Here is a 16776-nt window from a genome sequence, read left to right as displayed (position 1 = left end):
GTTCCCCCTCCTCTCCACCGGGACCGTACATGCCCTTCAGTGCACTGAGGACCGAGAGTGAAGCTGCCAAAACAAAGGAAGGAACCCCCTGCAGTTTTATTTTTCCTTAGATAATTTTTTTATATAGAATATATTACAGTCAGAGTTCTCAGCTTTTAATCAAAAGATAACAAGTTATTGCAGTTTTTTACCCAGTGAAACTACCGGTGGAAGGAGAACTTTCTAGAAAGCTGTCTTGTCTTTTAAAAAAAAGAGGGAAAAAACCCCCACCCAGACAGAAAATACACATGTAGATCGCGCTTCGCGCCCAGCGGTGCCCGGCCAAGCGGTGGGCACCTGTGCGGAGAGGGGAGCATGAGGTGAAGAAGCGTCGATGGGAACAGCACTGTGGCGAGGGAGGCAGGCCTGGGCGCTAGTGAGGTCGGCTTCCTAGGTGTGATGCTTCTGCTCCTGCTTAATTGCTTTTAAATCAGGAAATGAAAACATGGTGGGGAGGGAGGAGGGCGGTGGCGGTGGCTTTCACCTGTGCGGAGCGAGCTGGGGCCCTCAGCCTCGCCTCAGCTCATGCAGCTTGTGGGCGACACGCTCCAGCTCGGCCTCGATGGCGGCCAGGCTCTCCAGCTCCTGGTCCTGCAACAAGAGCCCAGGACATGCATCAGTCCCGCAGCCACGGCCGGGCAGCCCTCACCCCCACAGCCACAGAAAGCCTTGCCCGGAGTCGGCTGTCAGTGGCGGCACCAGCACAGCCATGTCTTGCCCCGTCCCCTCAGCCCACTCCCACATTTGCGCCTTTGGACAGATGTCTGTGCACAACTAACGTTAGTTAGTTAATTAGTCCTGTCCTAATGTTAAATCACTGTAGCTGGTGATGGGACCAGACATGCAGCTGCCGTCCTTCTGCGGCCCCACTGCCAGGCTGGGCAGCCCCCAATGGACCTCTCCCTCCAGAGTGTGGGGCTGGAGGGAGGTGGCCACCTTGGAGCCGAGGCCAGGGCAGGCACTGCCAAACAACATGGGGCACCTGCGTGGAGGTGGTGTTGTCAAAGTGGGACAGGCATGGATGCCCACAGCAAGTGCAGCATATGCCCTGCTTGTGGAGGGCACAGCGGTGTCCCTTCTCCCCACACCACGCTGGGTGTCCTCATGCTCCTCCAGTACCAGAAGCGGCTTTCCTGTTTGGGAGCATAGCAACTGAGGAAACCATCAGTTTAAAGGCTCAAGCTGCCCATCACTTGGTGGCCTTCCTATAGCAGCTCTTGTGCATCTATACTGTCACCTAAAGCTATTTTATTTAGCACAGGTACCCAAAATCATAAATGCATGACTTTGCCTGAGCTCTGGTCATACCCGAATGGCCCTGTCTTGCTGTCAGCCCCAGCCCTGCCTGTCCCTCACAGCTGTGTCACCTTGGGGTCGCTGCGGATCACGCGCCGGCCCAGCAGAGCAGCAGGCTCTGCGGGAGGAAACTTAGGGCTGCCAGTGCTAAAAGGGCCTTTTCCTGCCAGCAGAGCGGAGATGACAACCCCCCTCCCGTGCAGAGGGAGCGGAGCCATGCCACTGCCTGCAGCAGCTGCCAGGCGCAGACTGACGATGAACCACTGGCCTGCACTGCAGCTGGCTGGTATGAAAAAAAAATAAAGAAAGTATGTAAAAAAAGGTCTTTTTTCTCATCCCTGAGCTATTTTCCTGAATAGGGAAAAATTAATCCTTGCCCCTCCGCAGGGCCCTCGGTTCAGCCCCTGGGAAGGCTCTGGCTACAACAGTGTGCTGAACCCCGGCGAGAGCAGGGGCCAGCACTCACAGCCCCAGCCGTGCCACTACTGGCCTCACCAGCCAAGCCACGCACCCACACGGCTCAAAAGCCAGGAGAGGGGTTTGGGTGGCAGCTGCTCTGGCAGAGCCAAAGCCTCTGCCTTCCCCTCCCTCACCACCAGCTGCCTGGTCTGATGCCTCCTCACTGTCTCCTAGGGACCCTGATCTAGTTTTTTTAAAAAACACTAAAAAGTCTTGTCGCAACTGTAAACACAGCAGTTTTTTGACCTCAGCAACCTCATTCCCAGTCCCTGTTCAGACGCTGAGCCCACCACCTCGAGGACAAGGTGCATCCCCAGAGCCACTGGGGCAGGTGAGGAGCAGCCTTCTTGGGAGAGAGACCTGGCACATGAGCAGATGGTGGTGAGGAGGCAGATGGGGCAGAGGCCACCTTCTCAGCTGTCACCCACTGCCTCCCTGCTCTGAGCTGAGATGTTTGGCTTTGCTTTGAACCAACATGACTGGAGATGCCCTCTCAGCAGGGGATGCTGATAGGCAGCCTTTGGGCAATGTTTTGGTGCGTAACTAAGGCATGAGAGGTGTTTTGGAAGCAAGAGAGCTGCAGCAAACTGGCTCCTCTCACCTGCTGCCCCAGTCTGTTCTCAGGCAACTGGTCATGGTTTTCCCTGAACAAACACCCGCAGAGCCCATGCCTGGCCCTGCCATCCAGCCCCCTGCGCTATCCCAAATAAACATCTACGCCTGGAGCTGGGCCTCAGTGCAAAGGTGAAACCACCACTCCTGGCTGCCAGGGCAGTGCTGAGCTACCACATAGCATCACACGAGGTACCAGGCAAGGAGGTGTCTGACTTTGGAAGCATGGCTCAGATGTATTCACATATCCATCAACCATTTCCACTCCAATGCCTCAGCTCTCTCACCATGGTTGCACACTGATTTGCCTCTGTCAGAGGTCCTACACTACTCATTCCATCCCTGAGCCAGGGAAGGCCTTCCCTTTGACTTGAAGGGACCTTGGGACAAAAGACTCAACTCATGTTGGCTTCAGAGATAGCTCTCGTCACCATATCCAGCACAGATCAGTGCAAAAGTCCAGTCTCATTTTTAAGATTTTCTTGGGCAGGGAGCATTTATGCTCTAGTCACTAAAACAAGGATAAGAACCAAAGGAACAGATGGGTGCGAATCTCAGTAATATCTAAGGCTGAATGGCTAAAAGGTCACAAGGCATCTCCTTAATGTCACAGAGAACTGATGCTGGCTGCATAATGCCAAGGTACCATCCACATTGCCAAGCATAGTTTGGATTCCCGAGTAATAACCGAGTGAGATTTATTCTTAAGCCTTACGTACACCAACCTCCGTTCTCCTGTTAGCGCTGCCTTCCTCATCCTTCTTTTCTTCGGGCAGGGGAGCAAGAGGGAAGCCTCCTTCACTGCTGTCCTCCTTCGAGTGATGCTTCCACAACCTTCTCACGTCTTCCTCTGGACTACTGAAGTCATACTTGTGGGATCTGAATGCCATTTTCATGGACCTATCTGGGTCTTCCCCACTATCATTTTCATCCATGCGCTTCTTTGATGTCAGCTGCTTGGCCAGCTCATCCATTTTGTTCCACTTCTTAGAGTCCTCCCACTCCCTGGAGGACTCCTCCTCCATCTCTTCGCTTTTGGCATCCCTGGGCTGGAAGGTGTCCTCCTCCTCCTCCTCCTGCATCCCCTCATCCTCCAGGCGATGCCTTCCTCCTCTCAGTGCCCGGGGCTGCTCTTCCTCTTCCTCCTCCTCAGAGCTCCGCCCATCTTTGCCAAATCCCAGAGCATCATCGTTATCTGAAAGAGCATTAAACACAACAGTGAGCACCAGTGTCAACTTGGTTATGCTCTACCTTTGAACCGAGCCTTCGGGGCGATGGAAGGTGGACTTCCTGACTTGGGACCTGTTTTCCCAGGATTCTGGAAATACCCACTTTCACTTCACTGTGTCACTACAGGGCTTAGCAGCAGCAGTCAAAAACCACGTAGGAAGTTCAAGAAAAAGAAATTAGCTGTCCGCGGGTGCTATGAAAGCTGAGCAGCAGGCAGTGAGGCAGCTGCTGGGCCTGTGCTACCCACTGTGCGTGGGCCCACGTGATCGGGTGCTTGCGGGGGGATCTGAGTGGCTCTCAGCAGGGATATTTCTGTAAGCCCCATAAGCACCTGCCTGAACTTTTAGGCTTTAAAGCCTCTTATGGTCTGTCTCAGTGCTCTCAGCTCACCCTGGATAGGTATCTGTGCAGTCATCAGGATACGTACTGTCGTCTCCCTGCATCTCCTCAGCCTCCTCATCCTCCTCAGCCAAATCAAGTGACCTCTCTGCTTCAGTAGGGTCCTCCTCTGCAGCATCGTCTCCTCTGTCATCCTCCCGCTCCACACGCTCCCCTGCCACCTCCCTGCTTGGCTCGTGGCTCTGTCTGGATGGCTGCTCTCCCTCGTCCTCGAGCTCCAGGCTGTCTCTGGAGCTTCTGGGCTGCTCCTCTTCATCCCCTCGCTGCTGCCGCTCATCCTCACTGAGGTCTTTGCTGATGTGGTTGTCCAAAGCTTCATCCCTCTGGGCCTCCTCTGCACCCCCAATCTCATTACTCTCTGCTTCCTCCCGATCCTCCTTCTCTCCAGGGTTGGCATCCCGTGGCCTGGGCTCCCTCTCCTCCAGGCTGTTTTTTCCATCCTCTCTTGATTCTCCATTTTGCTGGGTTTTCTGTGCTGCCAGCTCAGCCAGGGACCCCGTGGGCTGCTCCTCTTCAGGGCGCTTCCCTGTGGCATCTGCAGAGGGAGGAGCAAGAAGCAACACCTCTCCTGAGAGCTCATTTCACAACCAGCGAAGCCCGAGCATTTCTTAGGGAGCTTCAGTCCCGCTCAGCAATCTGCTTAACCAGCCTGTGGATCCTTTTGCAAGTCACTTCAACATATGCTTGCGTTCCAGCTCTCACTGGTGCCTGCTCTGCCGGAGAGACTCGCGAGGCTGAAGTTAAACATATGCCGAAGTGCTTTGCTGTGGCACAGTCCTCATCACCACCTCTTGAGGTGCCAGCAACAAACTTGCCCCGCATGAAACTAGATCTCACATAAAATGAAAGGATTTAGGAGTGTAACACAGCGCTTTCACAGCTCTCCCTGCTCTGAGCTGAGCACTGCGCTAACCTCACATCCTTATGTCTCCCACTGGGTTGAAGAGGGAGCCAGCGCCGTTTGTGGAGGGAGCTGGGGCTGGCTCCGTGCCTGCAAAACAACTGCTCAGCAGGACCTTAATGTGAGCTGGGTATTTGCTCCTGCTCATGTCACAGACTGACCTCTTTTAACATAATTAGTCATAGACGTCACTTTGCAGAAGAAAAGATGGGGAGAGGGAGGCTAAAGAGCAGTGGGAAAAGCCAGATGGGTAAGGAAAGGCAAGTGCAGCCCCAAGCTGGGCTGAAGAGCACACCAGGGTGTGGGGATGCAGAGAGCTGGTCACACAGGGTTGGTGACTACTGGGTTGCCTGTGGGCCTGGATGGCCCAGCGTGCCATGCTTCATCCTCATGCAGTCTCCACACTGCTGGAGCAAGAAGTTTGAGTCTGCCCTGGTGGGAGGGGCAGCCAGAGCCACCCGTCCTCTCCGTTGGATTTGACTGTGCTGGCTGCAGTAGGGTATCACTCCTTATGGCTTTGGGGAGCTTTGGGCTGATGTTGTGGCATCGCTGCACTGCTGTGGCTCAGCCACACACCCCAGAGCCCACTCAAGACCCTCTGCAGGGGTGCTACTTCTGGACAAGAAACCATCTCATCCCACATTGGCATTGTGTCTTCATGATGTGGAAGAGGGAAGGGGCTGAACCCTCCTTTCCACTACACTGCCTGTCTCTAGCCAGGCCACAGAAACCTAGTGACAAGGGGAAATCCCAGCTGAACATCACCTTTCCAGGATACAGGTGTTTTGTGTGGGTGTGTGCACTGTGCGTATCCCAAGCTCAATTTTCCCTTCAGAGACCCATAACCAGCATCTTGGATACCTGGAAATAAGGGTGGCAGGAGCAGATCCAGATCACCCTTGCCTATATCACTGAGTTTCAGTACGGGGTTTCCCTGGCTGTGACTCATTTTAAGCACTAGGAGTGAGTGCTGGCATTGGCAGCCAGGTGGGAGAGATCAGGATCAGTTTGCTAACTTGACCATCACCAGTTACTATAGCTCAGAAATGACATGTCGTTTAAGCTGGTAAATAAGAACAAAGCAAACACGAGTTGCTTGTGTGTGTCAGCGGTAGCATCAAAGAAGATGCCTAAATGAGAAGCAGATGGACATATCAAGGCTATTAGAAAGAACATCCTCGTTTACAGCCTGACCTCGATTTCCTGGGGGGGAGGCTGACACTGACCTCTCTGCTTGTTCTTGTCATTCTGACTTTCAAGGACTTCAGAAAGTTCATCTTCGAAGCCACTGTTTTTCTTCTGCTGCTGAGTTCTCTCATTGGCACCTGTGTCAAGTAACAAAAAGTAAGGAAAGGCAACAATCCCTCCTGTGTTTCAGAAAGTAGCCCTTTACAATCATATGCATATTTTCTATAATAGACAGATCTGCCAAAGGGGAGCTGCGAGGAGAAGTGAGACTGGAGGATATGTGAATCAGCTGCAGAAACCAAGCCACCATCAAAAACATCTTCTGCAGGAAAGAAAAAGGTCTCTAAACAAACAGAGAAGCAGGGCTGGTAGGAAAACTAATTTTGATGGAGAGCTAGGAAATAAGAGATGCTGAACTCCAGCACATTGAGGCCAACAAAAGACTAAAGCATCGGAGCATTGAAGGATAAAAGTTGTCTCCTGCCAGATGCTGCCCATGTATCTCTGTTAAGGTGAGCACTGAGAGCCTCTGTGCCCCCCAGCCTGGTTGTGGGGTCCTCTGTCCCCGGAACGTTGCCCTTCTGCCATCCCCAGGACGAAAAAGCAGCATTCGTTCCCGCTCTGAGCTCTGAGAATAGTCCGGGTCTCCAAGGCCCCACACCTTAGCCACTGGGATTATGGAGCCAGCTTGACAAAAGCAACACCCTGAAGGAAGGTGTCTGAAGGTAGCATGAGCTGGAGGTCAGAGGGCAGCTGTCCTGGCAACCAGCACTCCCCAGGCAGCCCCATCCCAACAGGATCTGCAAGCCAAGCAAGATAACTAACCCAGCTCATGCTCTGCTTCTATGCCTTGATGCAAAGGCAGGAGCCAATGCTATCAGCTCAGTCCTCTCTGGCCTTATGAGGGGCAGAGCTGGCTGGTGTGGGCTCTCCAGCTCGGCCAGGACCAGCTGCAGCCAGCACAGAGGAAACCAAGATAAACGCCTTTGCTTTTCCTTTGGGCTACATGACTCTCCCATCCCCAGTCATCGTGATCTGAAGACTAAAGTTTATGTTACTCCAGGACAGCAAGGTGTGATGGGCTCAAGCAAGGAAAGAGCAGAGAGAGATGTACCTCTGTGAAACAAGTCCCTTCACATGGACTCCATGCTGGATGGCACAGCCTGCCCAATGGCTAAGCGCTCCCCCTCCCAACTCCAGCATGCCTGGGCAGCAGCATCCCAGCTCACTGAAGAGGTCCAGGTTTCTTTCTTCTGGATCATCAGAGCATCCATGGAGCCTGTCTGGGATCACTGCCCAGCTGGCCCCTCCATCAGTGACATCTAGCCATTTAATTAACTATTGCTTCAGGAGTTACATGGGGCTCTCTCCTAATCTTGACTTCCTGAATTTTCCCTCTCCCTTCTCCCCACTGCCTCTGTGGCTTCCCTGCTCTGATAGCAGTCTGGTGGGACAGTCTCCCAGCCATCCTTGGCAGCCATGCTGCACAGGAGCAGGGCACAGGGATGGCCTGGTGAGGGAGGACTGCCAGCTGGGTTACTCCAGAGAGACGGAGCAGGGAAAGCCAGGAGCTGCTCTCCCTGCATTCTAGGGAGAGCCCTGTTGCAGCCTCAACCGAGGCATCCAGGTAGGGGGACCTGCACTGGCTTTGAAGCAGCCTTGTCTGGGACCTGCACACCAGCTCTGGGGACCTGAGACTCGCCCTTTTCCCCCATGCACACCCCTTTCCACAGCTCTGTGCTGCTGCTGCTTCCACATTGACCCATGGTGAGACCAGCCTCCACCTCTCCAAACCAAAGAAACTTGCATTCGACCTAAGGAAGCCAAAGGAAAATTGCCATGAGCTCAAGGACGCTTTCATTGGGGTCTTTTAGGTGCAAGTCCCACTTGATGCTCAGTGGGGTTTACCTTCTGCCACACCGGCCTTTAGTGCTAAACTTCAGCTGCACGAACAGTGAAGTATTTCTTGTCTTTCATTTTAGTTTGGGAGCTGGTGGTTGGTTATTAAACTACAATAATTTCCTTTCAGGGTTCTCCCACCCCAAAAATGCCTGTACTCTACATTGCCACCAAGTTTCATGGATAGTCATTTAAATCCTCAGATGCATATTGGAGTAATTATAAGCAAGATTCATGTCCCTACTCACCCAGTCTCTACTGGAAGTCCTGGAACTATATTTCCTAGGGCTCATTTATATGATGTCAAATTAACGTAAAAAAAACCCACACCCAAACAAAACTGTGCAAGGGGCTACAACAAATGAAACCCCTCTTCCCAAATAACTACAGTGACACTGTACCTTGAGCAGCAATTTCCTGAAGTTCCTTCAGTAAATTTTGGTGGCGAAGGATGGAAATGATTCGTTCATCTGCAACAGGGGAGACTTGGTACAGAAGGTGATCAAAAACAAGTTCGACCCACCCCAAGGAAAAAAAAAGAACCCCAAATGCCACCTCCCTCTTCGTTTACTCTTTTCTCTGCCCTCGCCTAATTTGCTGCCACATCTCTTAACCATGTGGTTAAGATGACAGGAAGGTCCCATGAAAACCAGGCAGGTTCGTATCACCCAGTGCCTCCACTGGCCATGGTCCCGGTGCGATGCACAGCCTGGGCTGAGCAGCAGCTCCATCCCTGGAGCCTGGTGCAGCCCAGTGGGGTAACCATGAGGAAGGTGAGTGTGTCAGGGCCCCCTTGTCAGGCACTAGAGGGTGTGTCAGGGCAGCACCAGCCCCTGCTTGTGTTCTTTTTAACCCCAGATCTTCTTTTGTGTTAAATCTGAGCCTGTACCTCCTCTGAGTGTTTCTAGGCATTCTTCGCTGATCGGCAGGGGGTTTGGCTTCGATAAAGTATCAGAGATGACCTCTACAATGCACTTCATCACCTAGAAAGAGACAAAAATACAAATTAAACCACTACTTTTCTGTCCTTTTTTTCCTAAATATATTTGTTACCAAGGCTAAACCACAGCAGATGATGGCACAGATATTCTCACTTTTCTGGTTGAGCCAGAACTGAATGTTCGGTTCCTGTTTTACCTAAGATGGGAACAGAAGGTACCTCCTGAAACTGACAAGTGAGCAAATGACACATGGCAATGGAAAGAGCTTTTTCAGTATGATGCACGCTTCAGCTGAGGATGTCATGACTCCGGCCCATCCTGGAGGCTGGGCACAGCAGGAGATTAAAGGAGATCTGGTTATATACATAGAGAACTCAAAAATCATCTTCTTTTAAGTAAAGATATTGCAACCTTGATCTCATAAAAGGGCTCAGTGGGAGGTCAGAGAGAGCAACAAGTGGACAAGCTCTTCAATGGGTGACCTTGAGGTCTTGCAAGCTATTCGAGCCCTGAGGAGGGCACCCTAGTTAGACAGCAGCCAGGCATGGAGGGTGATGTGAGGCAAATTGTACTTCCAAACACATATGAGAAATACTGCTCTTGAGCCCTAGAGAAGGACACTCTGGAGAAGCGTTTGACCTTGTGCTTAAGTATTGAAGCCATCTATAATAGACTGGAAGAGCTGTACACGGAGGCAGGTCATTTGAAAGCAAGGAAGTTCCCACAATTTCCTCCAAGCTTTTGCAACTGCCTGAGCCAGTTTCCCAGACAGGATGACATCTGGGCCTGCTCCTTCCAGCAGCCCTTTTCTTCTGCGTAGAATGAGAAGCATTATTTATCTAGTTTGTCACCTGTTCTGAGACTGCAGGCCTAGCTCTTCACCCATGTGACAACAGCACCACTGACCCTACAGGGATCGCCCAGTGCAGAATCAAAGCCAGAGGCACAAAGGCAGGGTGGCACCTCTGGCAGGGGTGAAGGCATCCTCACCACACTGAGACACACCACCAGGAGCCCTGCTGTGTGGTCATGGTAGTCCCAAATGGTCACATAGAAGAGAAGGCAGCATTCAGTACAGCCTGGTGCAGGAATCAGGCTGCCCAGTTCAAAAGGATGATTATTTGTAAAGTAGCCCAGAAAGTATGCAAGGCTTACAAGTGCCTGTGGAAATAGAGAGACTATATTGAGAAAAAAAAAGGATACAAGTAAGCCTTGGGGGCAAAAAATTCATTCACTGAACCTCTTTCTCCTGATGATTTCTGCAGACAGCCCTAAGGGCCCTGACCTCCTTCACAAGGTGCCGTTCTTAGGAAAGCAGAGCACTGGGTTGCAGTAAAAATTAAACACAAATCAGCAATTCCCCCTCATCTACGATGTTGCTCATTCAAGCAATCAGATATATTCACTGACCAGCTGAAATGGGCAAATTTTCACCCTGCATAAGGACAGAATTCCACTTTTTCAGGTTACAGCCTTAAAACAATAAACTCTTGTAACTACTTACACAGCTTGAGGGGATTGCCTGCTGGATTAAAAATGTTACAGGAAAGATCTAACAAAAAGAAAGCAGGGAAATTTCCCTGGTATCTTTCTCCTATACCACAAGCAATCCAATACTATTGATTTTAGATGACTAAATAGATGACATTAAATAGAACAAACCCCAGATTCTGGTATTTTTGTGATACATTTCCCAATCTCTTGAGCCACTTATTGAAACAGTATTTGATGAAACTTCAGAAGCGAGGACTTTCTCAGCCTGAGAAATAAGAACCTGGTCCAACGAAACACTCTATACAAGCCTTTTGAAGACTTCGAAGCTGATTTAAGGTCTTTGTTGCTACACAAAGAAACTTCTCAGTCACCACAGAATTACAGCCAACTCTGTGGAGGAGCTTTGTAACATAATGAAACGAAGAGTGCAGTCATTCCACCACACTCTCCTTGACTTTTTGTAAGAGCAAGTCTTGCAGAGTGAGGCTCCACAAGGTCATGAAATAACAGCCTGCATCAGGAAATGGAGGAGATCCTTTCCAAATAAGCGTAATTAATCCAGTGCAGAAACTCAGACTGGAATTTTGCCACAGCTATCCTCTAACTGTGAGCATGTAAGTAGATCCTTAAGAGCTGCTTGTGCTGTCTCTACACGGAAATCTCCAAAGGATCATGTCCTTACAGGAATAGACTTCACCATGTTTGAGCTTAGCTATGCCCAAGCCTTTCTGAAATATATGGTTTTAAGGGGGAAATAGTGTCCTTCAAGCACAAGAGTGGGCAAACACCAGAGACATTGTAAATGTTTTGGTTGTGTTCAGCTCCCCATGGAAAGCCCTTGGTGTAATGAAAGTCTGATGAGCTTCCCAGGAAAGGCCTGCATGTCCTGACTACCCATTTCACAGCTCCAAGTCACCCACACCAGCTCTGTGCTGGTGGCACAGAGCATGGTGTGTAGGAAGAGCTGCAGTGCTCACTGCTGTACCCATGTGATGATATCCCTGATATCCCTGCCCTGATATGTCCTGTGAGACCAGAACTTCCTTCACTTAAATGCTGTGTCTCAGAAGGCAGTGAAGGCGGAAAAACCCTAATGGCTCTTTCCAGTTGCATGAAAAGTCAACAGAAGAGTGTGATCTGATTTTAGTCTCATCTAGACCTGTATCAGTGCAGTAGACAGGGAGGGGACAGGCTTGGGAAACAATCTTCCCTTGGTGGAAACATTCCTATGGAGTTGCACCAACTTCCACAAAAGTTAAATGTGGCTTGCTGGGAAGTGCCATGTTTTACACATAGAACATATTGGGAAATAGAACTCACAAGGAGAATTGTGGAATTAATGGATTGTCCCACCAGATGCCCCATGAGCATCCTACTCTGGTATGGACAGTTGAAAGGGCAGGTGCCTGCCCAGAGTCGCCTTTCTCAGTTAGCAGCACGCACCCTGAAGCAGGCACCCAGTGGCTCACAGCTCGTGGCTCAGCCCCAGCAAGGACTAAGCAGGCTAAAAGTCTTAAAAAAGCAGCAGCTTGCCAGGCCCCGGCACACCTGAGAGGAGACGGGGAGGCATTTCCCATGACGCCTGCCCTGTAGGTAACACGAGTGGAGACACTGTACAATGGAGCCTGTGGCTGACAGTGACACGAACATGCCCTCCTCTACTGCTGCCTGGGGCAAACATTACGTGGCTAGAAGATTTCAGGAAACAAAGCATTTCAAGAAGTAGGGAGGAAAGGGCTACTGTTTCCTTTCCGGGCATTAGTTTCTGTAGAAGTCTTAATTTGAACAATTAAGAGATCAGCTTTTCTGAAAGACGATAGATAGGCATTTACAGTATCAGGACGGGGAAGTCTGTCACAGATCAACACTGGCAAACTCACCCATCCAAGCATGTCTGTGTCAAAAGCCCTTTGGGAGTGCACACATTTGCGAAGTGCAGCTATGGATGCCAGAGAGGTACGACACAGATGTATGCACAGAAGCCTATAAAAGCAGGCTGGAGAGGTCAGCCAAGTCCAGCTCTGCTGACCGCTATTCAGGCTGAGCGGTAGCCGAGGACAGATTAACAATCCGAGAGCAGTCAGTTGCCTACTTTTCAGGAACATGCATGTTTAAGTAACAGACCACACACACACAAACACAGATGTATACACACCCTCAAACAAGCACAGTTCCAGCAATGCCTGTTCCTGAATCACATCTCCCCCCACTCTCCCCTGAGTCACCTCCTGATGGGAGCTTTGAAAAGCTAAAGTAGGAGGACGGAGGAGGGTTATACAGCCTCCACCCCCAGCCTCACCATTCTCTAGACAAGCTTGTTTGATTCCTCTGGTACATCCTGAGGGACTTCCGTCCTCCCCAGGTGCCCAGAAGTGGATGCCCAAAGGGTAAAGCCTTGTAGGAAGGAAGTGGAGGTGGATGGATCCTGCTGTAGGGATCTCATGAAAATCCTTGACACTTCCTACAGGACATTTCAGCAGGGGGACCCAAAAGCTAGGTAGTTAGATGGAGGTTAAACAGCACATCCTTCAACTTCACTCTCCCCTTCCACTACAGGCCCATCCTTACCTTAGTGTCCCCTTTATTCATGTCGTTTGTCACAGGAAGGGAGATGGCTGTAAAATGAGAGGAAGGCAAAGAAAAGAGAGCTTGTTATTCACCTCCTCTGGGAGACAAGCAGAAAGATCCTATCCTGCTGAAAATGGGAGTGGAAAAGAGGGGTGTCTTGCTCTGGTGGATGTAGTCCTTGGATGCAGCAGCTGGATGTGTGCATTGTGCCTTCCCTGGGGGAGGGGAGAGGGGGGGAGGGGGAAGGGAAGGGAAGGGAAGGGAAGGGAAGGGAAGGGAAGGGAAGGGAAGGGAAGGGAAGGGAAGGGAAGGGAAGGGAAGGGAAGGGAAGGGAAGGGAAGGGAAGGGAAGGGAAGGGAAGGGAAGGGAAGGGAAGGGAAGGGAAGGGAAGGGAAGGGAAGGGAAGGGAAGGGAAGGGAAGGGAAGGGAAGGGAAGGGAAGGGAAGGGAAGGGAAGGGAAGGGAAGGGAAGGGAAGGGAAGGGAAGGGAAGGGAAGGGAAGGGAAGGGAAGGGAAGGGAAGGGAAGGGAAGGGAAGGGAAGGGAAGGGAAGGGAAGGGAAGGAAGGGAAGGGAAGGGAAGGGAAGGGAAGGGAATGTCCCCAGGCTGGCAGTGCCCGGTGGCCCTGGCCGCGGGACAGGCAGGGCCCGGCGCGGCCCTCGGCAGTGACCTTGCGGCGGCCGCTGTCCGCGGTGCTGAAGCGGGCTGGCGGTTGCTGTCCGCGGTGCTGAAGGCTCCGCGGCGCGAGCGGGGCTGGGCGGGGGCTGCGCTTCCCGCGGGATGGAGGCCGGCGGGGAGCGGGGGGGGACACGGACCCCAGCCCAGCCCCACTTACCCGGCACGGCCAGGAGCAGGACGGTGAGCAGTCCTGGGCGGCTCATGGTGCTCGCGGGATGGAGGCAGGGAGACAGGGGCAGAGGGTGAGTCTGTCCCTGGCGTGGGGGCTCCAGGTGAGGTGCCGGGGAGAGACCAGCACCGTGCGTGTCTACGCCAGTGCTCTGGCTGAAGATCTCAGACGGGGCACTGCAGCAACCGGCTCATTTATATATCTCAGCCCCTCGGAAATGGCGTCAGGAGGAAGCCACCTCCTCCTCTCTCCTCCCTCCCCTCCCACACAGCCCTCCTATCATCCTCCATCACTCGCCCCGTGTTGGAGGAGCAGCCACACGCCAGGGTACCCCCGATCCCCCTGCTGCGGAGGCAAAGACTTCCAGCAGCAAGGTGTCAGGCTCCAGCTGCTCCATCTTCTCACACTCAGCAGGTTCAGGAAGGTTGCGAGGTGTGTTTCCACGATATCCCTTTTCTAGTGCCTCACCCAACACTGGCAATCTGCAAGCACCTCTGCATATGTGCCCTCTCTGTGTGTGCCAGGAGTCAATAGTGAGAGTCACCTCGTGCATCCCAGCCAGCATAGCCACCTGTAGATGGATTTGCCCTCTAGGATTTGCCCTCGTCTGTCACTGACCACGGAAGGTACCTAGACAAATAGTTTAGAACAGATACTGAAGTCTTTAGGTGCCTGTTAAACACCTACACAGAGGATAGGAGTGCCTGTAAGACTGGTCAAGAGCCAGAGAACTGCTCACCATGGAATGAATTTGCCAATGGACATGATATGTCCCAGCTATTTTATGAAAGATTTTTAAGTAGTAGGATATCATTTGGGGTAAATAGCAAAGGTTAGCAGGTCTGTTGCTCTGCTATTGTGACTCTGCAAGCAAATTTTAATAAGTTGCTATCCTTTTTTTTCAGTGGTTCATAACAACCTACAGCATCACCCTACACCCTCACTGCTAAGCACTCCAAAGTTGAGTGACCAAGATTACCTGGTCACTAGTTTTTATTGACAAAGGAGAGAGAGGAAGTAAGAAATTTTACCATTCTCTTAGTCACAAGCATTCCCATGCTCTTGACAAAATGGCTGTCTGTTCTTTGGGTGGAGTGTCAGGTCAGACAGTTGTATCTTTTTCAAAAGTGGCTCTGATGCTTCTTTAGGACAATGCTTCTTCAGGAATAGCACCTGTGCTATTCTGTGCTATCCTTCAAGCAATTTCACAGGTCACAAAAGCCAGGGACTTATACTAGAAAACCAAATTCAGGAAAACACATTGTCCTTCTTCCCCATCCTACCTTATTATGCTCACTGGGGAGTGCTGCATCCAAGGAGCTAGAGAGAACATATTTCTTTTAAGATGACAAGACCAAGGGGGTACAGACTGCACTATAGATTTCCACCTTCCCTTTTATATGCACATAGAAATGTGCTCCCAAATGTACTTCCAAATGTCCTCTCATGTCTATCTGATTTAAATTCACGCTTCAAAGGCACATTTAGATTATAAAAGCCCACTCATAAAAAATCAAAGCTCCCCTTGACTGTTGCATTTTCTGTTTAATAACAGAGAAAAGCTGGAAATAAATTGATCCTCTGAACAGTGCTTTGTGCATGACATTGATTGATAGCTAAATGTTTATAAGACCACAAAATGAACACCCATGACAGTTCTTGTTACACAAGGAATCTGCATCCTCCAGAAACGATAGATATCCTTTCGTCTACCCTCAGTAAGTTTGTCGATGACACCAAGTTGTGTGGTGCCGTGGACTCACTTGAGGGAAGAGATGCCATACAGAGGGACCTTGATAGGCTTGAGAATTGGGCCAGTGCAAACTGCATGAGCTTCAACAAGTCAAAATGCAAGGTCCTTCACCTGGGTCGGGCCAATCCTAGGCACAAATACAAACTGGGCACAGAGTGGGTTGAGACTAGCCCTGAAAAGAAGGATTTGGGGGTGTTTATAGATGAGAAGCTCAACATGAGCCGGCAGTGCGCTCATGCGGCCCAGAAGGCCAACTACATCCTGCGATGTATCAAGAGAAGCGTGGTCAGCAGATCAACAGAGGTGATTCTCCCCCTCTACTCTGTTCTTGTGAGACACCACCTTGAATACTGCGTCCAGTTCTGGTGTCCCCACCATAAGAGAGACATAGATTTGTTGGAGCATGTTCAGAGGAGGGCCACAAAGATGATCCAGGGGCTGGAGCACCTCTGCTACAAGGACAGGTTGTGGGAGCTGGGATTGTTCAGCCTTGAGAAGACTTCGAGGGGACCTAGTAGCTGCCTTCCAATACCTGAAGGGAACCTACAGGAAGGCTGGGGAGGGACTTCTTACAAGAGTGTCCACTGATAGGACAAGGGGAAATGGGTTTGAGTTGAAGGAGAACAGATTTAAATTAGATCTTAGGAAGAAATTCTTCGGTACGAGGGTGGTAAGACTTTGGAATAAATTGCCCAGAGAAGTTGTGGATGCCCCCTCCCTGGAGGTGTTCAAGGCCAGGTTGGACGGAGCCTCGAGTAGCCTGATCTAGTTGAGAGACATCCCTGCCCATGACAGGGAGGTTGGATTAGATGATCTTTAAGGTCCCTTCCAGCCTATGCCATTCTATGATTCTATGATTCTATGATTCTATGATTCTTGGTTGTTGGGTTGGGGTTTTGTGTGTGTGTGTTCTTCAGTTATTTACTGGGGGGAGGCAGGGAGAGGGGGGCTGGTGGTAGTGTGTCATATACAATGGCCTATTACTCCTTCAGGATACACCAGAGCATGTTAGTCTCTGAGTCTGAAATACTGAACATTATTAAGCTTGTTAATTCCTATGTATTCCTAAGAGAGAAACAGATTGATCGGCTTATCAGACTATGTTTACCTAGTCAATATTTACTTATCCTTACATATAAATGTTGATCTTAT

General features: G+C 50.9%; 1 protein-coding gene across 1 annotated transcript; it reads right to left on the bottom strand.

Annotated features, from left to right (window-relative positions):
- Window positions 1-546: 546 nt before the first annotated feature.
- Window positions 547-13905, bottom strand: CHGA (chromogranin A). The gene is made up of 8 exons (XM_086613884.1): window positions 13860-13905; window positions 13027-13073; window positions 8913-9006; window positions 8425-8493; window positions 6163-6261; window positions 4064-4570; window positions 3132-3601; window positions 547-630 (listed from the first exon to the last, which is right to left on the bottom strand). Exons 1-8 carry the CDS (start codon window positions 13903-13905, stop codon window positions 547-549), a joined length of 1416 nt encoding a protein of 471 aa, XP_086470010.1.
- Window positions 13906-16776: the final 2871 nt, after the last annotated feature.

Source organism: Tauraco erythrolophus, chromosome 6 (assembly GCF_009769465.1).
Source record: "Tauraco erythrolophus isolate bTauEry1 chromosome 6, bTauEry1.pri, whole genome shotgun sequence".
Lineage (NCBI taxonomy): Eukaryota > Metazoa > Chordata > Aves > Musophagiformes > Musophagidae > Tauraco > Tauraco erythrolophus.
Note: the sequence above shows the minus strand (reverse complement) of the source record. Positions and strands in the feature narration are given on the sequence as shown.